Source organism: Monodon monoceros, unplaced genomic scaffold (genome assembly GCF_005190385.1).
Source record: "Monodon monoceros isolate NGI ecotype Baffin Bay Population unplaced genomic scaffold, NGI_Narwhal_1 Super_Scaffold_3, whole genome shotgun sequence".
NCBI lineage: Eukaryota > Metazoa > Chordata > Mammalia > Artiodactyla > Monodontidae > Monodon > Monodon monoceros.
This window is the reverse complement of record NW_021703780.1, coordinates 46,430,801-46,443,300: the sequence shown is the minus strand read 5'-3', so window position 1 is coordinate 46,443,300 and position 12,500 is coordinate 46,430,801. Positions and strand designations below refer to the sequence as shown.

The following is a 12,500-nucleotide window of genomic DNA, read 5'->3' as shown; positions in this document are numbered from 1 at the left end:
CAGTATGGAAGTTCCTTAAGAAACTAAAAATAGAACTACCATATGACACAGCAATCCCACTACTGGGCATATACCCAGAGAAAACTATAATTCAAAAAGATACATACACCCCAATGTTCATTGCAGCACTATTTACAATAGCCAGGACATGGAAGCAACCTAAATTCCCATCAACAGACGAATGGATAAAGAAGATGTTGTACATATATACAATGGAATATTCCTCAGCCATAAAAAGGAATGAAACTGAGTCATTTGTAGAGACGTGGATGGATCTAGCGACTGTCATACAGAGTGAAGCAAGTCAGAAAGAGAAAAACAAATATCGTATGTTCATGCATATATGTGGAACTTAGAAAAACGGTACAGATGAACTGGTTTACAGGGCAGAAATTGAGACACATGTAAAGAAGAAAAGTATGGACACCAAGGGGGGAACGTGGGGGGGGTGTTTTGTGATGAATTGGGACATTGGGATTGACATATATACACTAATATGTATAAAATGGATAACTAAAAAGAACCTGCTGTTTTTTAAAAAAGAATACTCCCTGGGAACTTCCCTGGTGGTCCAGTGGTTAAGACTCTGTGCTTCCAATGCAGGGGCCATGGGTTTGATCCCTGGTCAGGGAGCTAAGATCCCACATGCCGTGTAGTGTGGCTAAAAAATATTTAAATTTTTTAAAATTTTAAATTAAAAAATGTTTTTGAATAAAAAATACTCCCTGAATTAATAAATAACACTTGTGTTCCTCTCTTCAACCTAAATCCCCAAGCCTCTATAACATGGACTAATGTCATAGCCCTTTATCACTTTGCCATTAATATGCAATACCCAGCCTTTGCCCTCAAGTTCCTCTCACCTGGAATGTTCACTTGACTTCCTTGCATCCCACCCAATTCCAGTTTCAGCTCTAGTGTTTCTTCTACAGAGCTTCTGAAAACCATGCTGATCTTCATGAAGCATCCTTTTTTGTGTAAGCTTAGATCTCACCGTCTCATTTCACACTTCATTATTTAATGCATTGCCCTCTTGTTTTATATACATTAGCCTATTTTTCCAGTCAATTTGCAAGTCTCATGGAGGCCAGATCATTTCTGTGTCCTCCATGGTGCCCAGCATGGTGCTAATAAGCTAGGCAGATCATCAGTGTATGTGGATTGAAAGGTTTACATTTCTGATTTACAAAACCTGCTCAGGTCACATAGTAAGGGGCAAAAAAGATTTGCTGAAAGAATATAGTATACATCAAAAAACTGAACTGCAAAACAAAGTTCTGGAAATTTCCTAGGATAAAAATAAATGTATCTGTGTCTCAAACACAAGACTAAAGATTTTAGTCCTTGGCTTCTTCCATGGTCCCATCCCTCTGAGAATTCACAGTTCTTAGACTAGAAGACTGCTAGTGTGACACAGGCTCTGGAAACATCAAACACTCCTCTCTTCAAGGTTTGAATCAATGAAAAGAACTTGTCCTGTCATCTTAAAATGACTCTTTTGACCTCTCCATGTAACAGTTCACATATGGTACTGTGCATCTTCCTGTCTGTGAAATCTTTAGGATTCCAAGGTGTTCACTTAATAATTAAGTTGACTTAAATAAGTTTTCTAAGAAATAATTGGGATGAACATTTCAGGCAGCCAAATTACTCCTATGCTCAACCATATGCAAAAAAAATCCATCTGAAGTCACTTGGAAGGTAATACCAGGAAATCATTTTCAGCATTACAAGACATATTAAGACGTTCAGTTGGAATAATCTACTACCTTAGATATTAGAGCTACAGAATGCTTAAGGCTATCTGCATTGCCTCCTAATAGCACTGATGAGAAAGTTATTAAGTGAATAAAATCTTCCTGCATTACACTATTACAGTCTTACAATCTTGTCATTTTACAGATGGGTTATTAATTTTATCAGTTGTCACTAAAGTAAGGAAAATAAATTTTCAAGAATATAAAAGGATGATTCATATCTTTTTTCTAATGTGTAGCATTCGTTGGCAATATGAAGACTGGAAAACTCAAAAATGATTTTTATTTATAGTATCCAAAGCATATTGATGGAATAATTATCAATTGCTAATATAAAATGTTTATATTAATGTATAAAATGCATAATGTATACAGTGAAGTACATATACAGCTCCATGAACTTTTACATATATATTCACCCATGTGACCACCACCCACATTGATATATAGAACACTTCCAGCCCAGGAGAAGGCTCCTGCCTGCCTTTTCCTGGTCAAACTCTACTACCTGTTACAATGTAATCATTGTCCTGATCTCTGTCACCATTGGTTAGCTTTTCTCGGTTGTGAAAATATGTGTAAATGAAGTTATACATTGTGTATCCTTTTGTGTCTGGCTTCTTTTGCTCAACACTCATCCATCTTGCTGTGTATATCCATAGTGTGTTCTTTTTCATGTTTGGCAAAATTCCATTGGATAAGCACACCACAATATATTTATCTATCCTGTGGGCATTTGGGGGTTTTCCAGTTTTTGATTATTATGAATAAATGTGCTACAAACATTCTTGTACATGTCTTTTGATGAACAGAAGTACTCATTTCTCTTGTGTGTGTATATCCAAGAGTGGGATTGTTGGCTTAAAGGGTGGGCATATTTGTGAACTGCCAAACAATTTGCTCAAATGATTGAACCATGATATATTTTAATTCATGAATAGAGTTTGTGAATCCAAGGTAGCTACTATCGAATAGTCTAAATTGTGCCTTTTGTTTCTGGTTTATTAATATGTATCGACATTTTTAAAGTATATTGTTTTACACAGGCACAAAAACTTGGCCAGCTCAAGTGTTAGTTGGAATTAAAGGTGAAAGGATTTTGAAAGTTTCATTTAAAAAATTCATCATTATAGAACGGCATTAAACAATTGGAACTTTAATAAGTTCTGGCATTTAGTGAATTACTCTTTCCTTTACAGTGTTGGGAATTAATGTTTGGAGATTAAAATTAATTAATAGTAATTTAGGGGCTTCCCTGATGGCGCAGTGGTTGCGAGTCCGCCTGCCGATGCAGGGGACATGGGTTTGTGCCCCAGTCCGGGAAGATCCTACATGGCGCGGAGCGGCTGGGTCCGTGAGCCATGGCTGCTGAGCCTGCACGTCTGGAGCCTGTGCTCCACAACGGGAGAGGTCATAACAGTGAGAGGCCCGCGTACCGCCAAAAAAAAAAAAAAAGTAATTTAGAAAAATGTATTAAGAAATGTGTTTGCCTTGGTCAAACAAGAATGATTTGGGCTAAAAATTATGTTTTGTTGAATGATTGGAGTTCATTCCTCCTACACCTGACAAAAATAACATTTTGATATCTCAGGCCCATGCCATTATTTTTCTATCCAGTTTTATTTTGTTCTCATAAAGCTATATAGTTTTTATTTTCATGTGACCAGGAATTATCTACTTGCTTTCACTGTAATTTGCCTGCATCTAATTTATCTTTTTTTTTTAAAGGAAAAAGATTGGTCTTTATCTGTATACAAGGGATTGACAATAGAAGAGCACTAATTTTTCTGGGCAGAGACGCACACAGAGGTCTCATGTCATTTGATTCTGAATGCAAAATAAGATGCAGTTTTGCTTTTTCTGTTTCAGTTATCTCAGGGATCTCCAGAACCAATTGAGCCCAACTTTTTCACAGCAGATTACCATTTATTGCATCATTCATCAGGTCGAAACAGCCTATCCCCAAATAACCCAACAGGTAATGATCTTCAACACAGGAAACCTGGCTTTCACAAAGAAATAGATTGTTTGGATCAACAGCTATCCTTAAAAGATTATCTTCAATTTAAAATGAAAATAGAGTTTATTTTGATTATCTGTGGTGACAGTTGGAAGGACATACAGTAGGAATTTAGAAATTCCCTGAGATTTATTTTACACACTTGTGACACCTTCCTTGATCATTTATTAATACCATAAGCAAACAGAATATATGTGGGTAAATTGTATTTCCTTTTACTTCTTTTTATGTGATGATGGGAAATCAAATGCCCAAAAACATCCAGGGGGATAAAAAGCAGAAATGAAGAGCTTGAATAAAACAGAAAATTTGACACTTACCTGAAGAATCCACATCAGACATATTTAATTTTTTTTTTGAAAAAATTTCTCATAGGGAGGCAATATAACATAGGGATTAAAGGTATGTATTCTGTAAACCAGGATGCCTAGATTCAAATCTCAGCTCAACCACTTAGTAGCTGACCTTGAGCAAATTATTTGACCTCACTGAACCCCAGTTTTCTTGCCTGTAAAATGGGAACAAAAATGGTAACCATCTTAGGATTATAGCAATGATCAGTGTAAATATATAAAAAGTACTTAGCCAGTAGTAGGGGCTCAGCATAATGTAATTTTTCTTGTGATATTTTTGACCTCAGAAGAGATCTTTAAGCTACTCTGAGGTTACAGAATTCCTAAATAATTTCAGAATCCCTGTAAACTATAGTTATATCTCTCAGTGGGGCAGAAAGATGTGAAACTTTTACTGTTAAATGAAAACTTGCCATCTACTCAGACCAAAAAAAAAAGCCTAATTCTGTTGTGCTTTTGAAGTTGCCTAATTTAGGCAAATCACTTCATGTACTAATTATCAAACTTTCCCTAAGTCTTGGACTCCTAGGATACAGCTACACTGGGTAGACGGAACTTCATTTAAAATCATCCCTGAGAAATCTGTAAGATCGAGATAAATTATCTAAAGTCATTTGCTTTTATTTATTTTTAATTGAACTATAGTTGATTTATAATATTGTGTTAGTTTCAGGTGTACAGAAAAGTGATCCAGATATATATATATATTCTTTTTCAGATCCTTTTCCTTTATAGGTTATTAAAAATATTAAATATAGTTCCCAGTGTTATACAGTAAATCATTATTGTTTATATATTTTATATATAGTAGAGTGCATCTGTTAATCCCATATGCCTAATTTATCCCTCCCCCCCTTCCCCTTTGGTAACCATAGGTTTGTTTTCTATGTCTGTGAGTCTGTTTCTGTTTTGTAAATAAGTTCATTTGTATTATTTTTTAGATTCCACAGATAAGTGATATCATATAATATTAGTCTTTCTGACTCACTTCACTTAGTACGATGTGGTATATATATATATATATATATATATATATAATTGAATATTAGCCATAAAAAAGAATAAAATCTTGCCATATGCAGCAACATGTATGGATCTAGAGATTATCATACTAAGTGAAGTAAAGTCATTTGCATCCCCCTGGGCAGGTAGGTCAGTCACAGGCCAGACTTCTTACCACAGCAGCCCTGCTGAGTGAAGAACTCTGGTGGAAGTCTCTCAGCGGCCTGAGAGGGAGTTGACAGGCTCTTCCAGAAGCTGGATGCCCCTACCCAGAGCAGACCAGGTGTGTCCCTAGTCATGGCAGCCTGGACAGAAGCAAAGACAGCAGAACCAGGGAGCACTTTGGGCAACACCTTTAAGCTGGGCTTGAAAAACAAGCTGCCAGCACTCACATCCTTGTGCGTCCTCTTAACCTTCAACCCATTCTCTTTTCTCTCTCCTAAGTAAGTGTCAGGGGAGCTCCTGGGCCTCCATGTGATAAGTGTTGATTGACCTGAGCGGAAACTGGTCAACATTGCTTTGGGTGGTGCTGGGGTTGGTTAATGTGCTGGTATATCATACTCAGACCAAACCTCAAAAGAATTACTGTCTTCTGATTTTAAATGTATTTTATTCCCTCCTGGCAGCCATAGCCAAGGGTCAGACCTTTGTTGTCCTCCTCTGGCTATTTCTGCCTTCCTCTAAGAATTTGTTTTTTTTCTAGCACATATCTACTCTTTTTGCCTTGTGGATTAGGAATAGTTTCTTAATCTTTTCTTTGCCTATCAGGAAGTTTGTGTTTAGAACCACTCCTCACCTATCCTTACACACACACACACACACACACACACACACACACACACACACCTAACTTAAATGGCCAATTTATACCATGAGCAATGCACATAAATCTTGTGTATTATTTTGTGATGGCCACCCCAAAAGCCAAGATAATTTGGAATGTGTTTGTAAGTACTCATCTTCATCACTAAGAAACTGACCTCTTTTCACTGCATGTGAGTCATAATTGCCAATAAAATCTAAGAAAACATGAACCAAATGTCAGACTTTTCATAATTTATCTATTTCAGGTCTACCCTCCAGCTTTGATTTGGAGCAGGGGATAACATATGAACAGATGCAGGTGAGGTTTTTGCGGTGCCTCTGAATGATTTTATTTTGTTGCTTTTAATTCAATACTAACCTGATTTGTTTTAACTTTAGATTGTGATTGAAGAAGTCCTAGAGGAAAGTGGTTATTACAATTTTACTTCTAACAGGTGAGATCTAGAAATGCGAAAATTCAATTTGGACCATTGGATATTAGATCTAATTTCTCTATCCTTGATTCTAGAGGTTTTCCCTGACCTTCTATTTTAAACACTTTTGTAAAATATCTTGGCTTAGACTTGATACGACTGTGAGTAGAATGTATGTTGACCATCTTTTATATGGATGCAGCTGCTGTATTCTTGGTTGAAAAAGAAAGGGTGATCACTTAGTAGTAATTTACTCCTACATAATGAAATGGAAAATTATTTCTACATATTTTTTTTTAAATTAAGCATGTTTGTCCCGTATTGGAAGAGCCGAAACTCAAATGTCCATGACTAAAATCTAGCAATTATTTGTATAGAATGCAAGGGGGAAAGTGCAACTAAACAAAGAATCACTTCTGGTGAATTTAAGATATGTTTGTGGGAAAGGGATTTGTTGTTATGTGTTCCCATTTGGTTACCCTAAATAAGAAATTGCAGTTTACTGGGGCTGTGTTATCTTCTAAAATAATCATTATTGGTGATCTAAAAATATACTCTATTTTATATCAATTTCATTCAGTTCTGGATTCCTGCAATTTTACTGTTGGGCACAGTTTAGGGCACAAAGATTTGAGTACAATTAGTTTGAGAGGCAAGCCCAAGAAACTCTGGTAAGGGATTGAAGAAATAATTCAATAAAGATTTCATTTTCAAGTAAGTTACTATTGTGGTGGTTGGAGCTTGATCCCATTGTGGAAATCTGAGCGCCAGTGGAGAACATGTACCTCAATTCTCCCACTTATGGACTGAGGGAGCTGGGATGATATTTATCTCTAATTTCCATTAGTCATCGTTTGAGGCCTTTTTCCCCAGAGGACGTTAGTTCCCTGGCATTTCTGGCCTTCTGTAAGGGTGGACAAAGCAGATTCTAGAGACCAGAGGTATCCTCAGGAAAAGAAACGCAGGTGCTGGCCGTAGGGAATCAGGCCAGCCTGCTTTGAAGTGCTTTGAAAGAGGGGATATGGGCGCTGACAGTGTCTGCTATACATGAGCTGTCTCTTGACTTTTCCAAGGAGCCCACTCATAACAGAAGCATCAAATTGACCATGAGTAACAACTTACACATCCTATATGGCCAAAGTTGCCTTAGGAGACATAGTCCAGTGGAGTTTGTTTTCCCTAAGTGGCCTTTTCTACCTGGAGGAATAACCTTCCTGTCTAGCTAATGAAGCTATCTGTTTGACCACTATTTAAATTATTCTAGAAGTCTTCCCCAAAGATAACTGTTAGCCATGGAAAGAGAAAGAGGTCTCAAGAACATTCTATTAAGGTCATTTTATTGAAATTAGAATCTTTTTTGAGGTTAGGTTAGCCTTTTTTTTCCCTGTTTCAATGAGTTGTTCTTATGAATCACAGATAAGATTATTCAGCTGCTTGCTCTTTTGGCTTGATAATATATTTCCAAAATACTATCTTTGTACATATAGTCCTGTTGTGATTTGTAACTGCAGAGAAATGATGAGTAATTCTCATTTTCCAAAGGTATATTGTTAATAGAAATAACCATCTCCATAATAACTCTTCTCCCCCCATCCCGGGAGGGATTTTGAATTTTCATTTTTTCCTCTTGATCTGAGTACATCCAGCCTTCCATGGATAGTATGAATGTCTCTGTTCTTGACTCTCAGCAACTTATTATTTCAAGTGCCGTTGGCTTGTAGTGGGGCAAAAGTCATGCTTATCATTTTTTAAATCACATTTTCTCAGAGACTCAGGATCATGGGCAATGGATGTCTTCAAATTTTTGCAGAAAATCAGCTAAATATAATGAAAAAACAGGGGTGTAAGGAACTTCGAGAAGCTCTTATAAGAGCTCTTATTTTTCCTTTTTTAGAAATAGTAATTCCAGTCTTATTTTGAAATTTATGGTTATCCTTTTCAATTCTACAATTATTAAGTTTTTAAAAAATCAAACATTACTTCTACTTTCAAAGACATATTCCTGTATTAAAAGAAATTGCAGATTTTCTTCTTATGGTAAATAGACAATAAGAGGCCTAATGACAAAGGTGAAAATTTATTTACAGTTATATTCAGAATTGTGAACATAATATGAAGATATGATTTAAACGATCAAGTTAAAGTAATATATGATGGAAATGACATCAAATTTTCTTAAAATGTTCCAAATAAAAATGAATCATCCATTTAAAAATCCATATAACCAGGGGCTTCTCTGGTGGCGCAGTGGTTGGGAGTCCTCCTGCCGATGCAGGGGACGCAGGTTCGTGCCCCGGTCTGGGAAGATCCCACATGCTGCAGAGCAGCTGGGCCCATGAGCCATGGCCACTGGGCCTGTGCGTCCGGAGACTGTGCTCCACAATGGGAGAGGCCACAACAGTGAGAGGCCCGCGTACAGCAAAAAAAAAAAAAAAAATCCATATAACCATGATACTCCCTTTTCAGCTCCTAATAGCAGTGATAGCATATATAATTGGGGGAGACAGTTTTCATGGTTTACCAGTAAAAATAACCTTTGGTTGTGCTTAAAGCCATTACTTGTTTACCGATGTTCCCAATTAGTTTCCAAGAAGTAAGTCAGGCTCCACACAGAAGTACCTAATACTTCACAAACTGAAAGTGTACATAATTCCAAATATGAATCAGATCAGCTGTGACAGTCATGATTTTTCCGTACTCAAAGGATAGAGGATGCTAAATATCACAGGACGTGTAGAGGTAATTAGAATCAGTACTTAGAATCAGTAGAGTGTATTCTCCCAAATAGGTTTTGTAAATAGCCAATATTATCAAAGATGATAATAGATGTTATATGAAAAATAAAGTTCCATGACCAAATATATTTGGGAAACCCTGAATGTACATTTTTCCATCTTGGGAGAATGTTGACACAAATGACTATATTGAAAACTTTGAGATATACTTTAGGAAAGAAGTCTGTTGACCTTGTTTACCCAGTGATTTTTCATCTTTTACTTGGAACACAAGTTGAGAAAACCTTCCCTAGCAATGTGGTTTGAAATAAGAAACATTGTTTTAACTCCTCCACCAGTATCTAGTCAGATCTTCTATTGTTCTCATAATCATCATCATCATCTTAATTGTCATCATAGCCATCATTGCAAAATATTATTAAATGATCTTGATTAATAACCATGCAAAGGGAATTACATACATAAGTCCTGTATTCCTCAAGCTTACAGCTTAAGACTGTCAGTTCAAACCTATACACACATCTACAAAGCATCCAGACAGCAACTAAAGCATTAAGCCAAGACATGGAACATTTCAGCTTAGATCATAGGGTTTATGTTTAGTTAGGGTTAGAGAGATGTTATTCTCAAATGGAAAGTCTCAGGATAAGGCCATTATCTAGCTATTAGCTGTCTTTGGGGAAGATACCTAAAACTGTTATAAGTAATGGTGAGACTGCTTGGGCAGTTGGTAGGAAGAATGTCTCAGGCACAACATACTGCATTAGTTAAAGAAAGTGATAACAAAAATAGAAACAGCAACAAGGAGCCCTAACCTAAATGAGGGATTTGGGAAGGGGAAGTAGAACTGAGTTGAGATTGCAAGGAAAATGAAACAAGGTCAAAACAAACTGGGTCAGCCCCAGGTGGGCTCTATTTGTGGTCATTTGCAGGGATGTATGATTACCTATATTTTGCACACATTAATATTTAGCTTCCTTACCAGAAGGCGTGCCTTCATTTTATCACTGTTCTAATGAGAGTAAAACTGTTGAGTTTTGTGAGTGAATAGATGACCAGCATACCATTCTTATATACTTAGGGGCACATATTAATATTTTACTTTGTAACAATGAAATATGTGTTGAGAGAAAAAGAAATCTACATTGAATCAACTTGCATTGCTTTAAAATAGGCATTTAATGTACAGGTTACTTTGGATGGGTATTAATTTTTCCACTGTAGGATTATTAGTTCCTATTACATTTATAATTTGAGAAAGAAAATGCTAGCACTGAACTTCAGCAAAAGTCAACTTTCTAAAAATCTCCCCATTCCATCATGTTTAGAATCACCTTTTTATTCATTGTGATTTATTTATTTATATACCTGAGCTACTGCTTTTGAAACTGAATATGTGAACTAAAATATTTGAGACTGTAGAGAACTCCTTCCACTTTTGAATCTTCTAGGTATCATTCCTATCCATGGGGGACCAAGAATCACCCAACCAAAAGATGAAAGTGCTGCATTTTGAATGGACTTGGTTTTCCCAGTGAAGATCAAGTTCTGGACTTCAACCACTACTGGCAAGATGCCCAAAGATTGGGTGCTGCTAAAAGAGTGTGGAAGAGAAAAGACCAACATGCCATGGTGCCTGCAGGACCTCTTTCTGGAGGTCCAGTGCTAAGAGGCTTCATCCTTAGGACACATGTATACAGGATGACAGTGTGCTTCTGGGAGAAAATGCTGCAAAATTCATCTGTGAGAAGAAAACCCACTCCTTGCAGAACTTTCCTCCAAGTTAAAAAATAAAATACTTGTCATATTTTTCAAAGGAATCTACTTAGAATTGCTGAAACTATGTTTAAAGGCATCTATGTATAAAAGATAGTTTTAGATAAAGAAAATTATAGAACTCAGAACAGTAATATATTGGATGATTCACTGTATCCCTCAATGTTTTTAATCTTAAAAGAAATTCAGAATATGTGATCGAATTATTTTGTAGTTTTATTTGTTTGTTTTAATGAAAGGATTGGTTTTCTCTTAACCAGTTGGGTACTAGTGGTCTTGAACAGTATTTGTAACCTTGCACAGCCTCTGGGAATAACAGTCGAATTGTCATATTTAAGCTAAGAATGTATTGATGTATAGTTTGTGTATATGTATATATGCATAGGGGGAGGAGGGAGGTTTTGATTAGGCTAATGCTTTGCTGCTAATCAAACTCATAGTGTTTTTAGGGCACTTTGAAGAGTCATAGAGTCTATGAAAGAGATGCAATATTCCATATTCCAAGTCCCACCTAACTGAAATTACCAACATTGCTTTTAAATTTTTTATTGCTTGAGAATTTGAAATGAAAATAAGTTATATAATAAAATATAAATGTCTTCTTTATTCATTGAAACGTCTCTAGAAAAGAGAACTCAGAGCACCAAAACAGTGTCCCATTCCTGTGTGGGGATAATTTATGGTGAAAATTCTCTAGGTTCTTATTGGGCTAAAATCTCTTCAACTGGCTTCTTATAACTGGTATAATGTCAAGAAATTATTGCCAAATCAGACTGCACTTCTAACTACTTAAGAAGATTTTAAATCTATATAATTAGTAATCTGAAAGCTGAAATTATGCTTTTTATTTACTTCTCACTACGTTCTATCTTATTTACATTGATATATTTTTAGTATGATCAAATAAAATTTAGTACAGTGGTTGAAACACAATAATCTTTTCTATAGTATGGAAAAATCTCTTAATGTGAATCCATACTATTTTTACAGTTAGTATGTTTAGTACTTAAACTATATCCTATTCTCTTTAACCCATTCCTTTGAAAATTACCAGTGAATCCTTGTCTTTAAGCCAAATTAATAATTACAAACACACTGTAATTTAAAGTAATAGATGAGAATACAGCAATGAAAATTTTGTTTTAGCTTTCAACCAAATTCATCCACATGTGAAATTTACATGTGAAGTCAAAAGGCTATGATATTGTTGATTTAAACCAGGAAAAATTCTATTTCTATTCCAGCTTAACTTGAACCCACATGATTATATTTTATCTCTTTTCATGTATGGAATGGGCACATGTCTTTGTACAGGAGGCACAGGCCTAGAGGGGCACAAATTTTCATTGTGATAGAAACCAGTATTTAGAAACAAACCAAGCTATAGGGTGAAAGTTTGAACTATAAAGTTCTTCTCAAATGATGTAGAAAAGCATAATATTCAGAGGTCACACCTTGGTAAGAAAAGAGAAATTGCTTATTTGAAGGTGTTTTTAAATGCATAAAAATTTTTTAACATCTTTATTGGTGTATAATTGCTTTACAATGGTGTGTTAGTTTCTGCTTTATAACAAAGTGAATCAGTTATACATATACATATGTTTCCATATCTCTTCCCT

General features: G+C 35.8%; 1 protein-coding gene across 1 annotated transcript in view; it reads left to right on the top strand.

Annotated features, from left to right (window-relative positions):
* NEK10 (NIMA related kinase 10) overlaps window positions 1–11,521 on the top strand; it is a 311,866-nt gene extending 300,345 nt beyond the window's left edge. Inside the window, exons 34-37 of the mRNA XM_029243936.1 lie at window positions 3,627–3,735; window positions 6,203–6,255; window positions 6,336–6,391; window positions 10,557–11,521. Of these exons, the coding sequence (XP_029099769.1) occupies window positions 3,627–3,735; window positions 6,203–6,255; window positions 6,336–6,391; window positions 10,557–10,605 (267 nt within the window). The 3' untranslated portion in view covers window positions 10,606–11,521. The remainder of the gene's footprint in view (window positions 1–3,626; window positions 3,736–6,202; window positions 6,256–6,335; window positions 6,392–10,556) is intronic.
* Window positions 11,522–12,500: the final 979 nt, after the last annotated feature.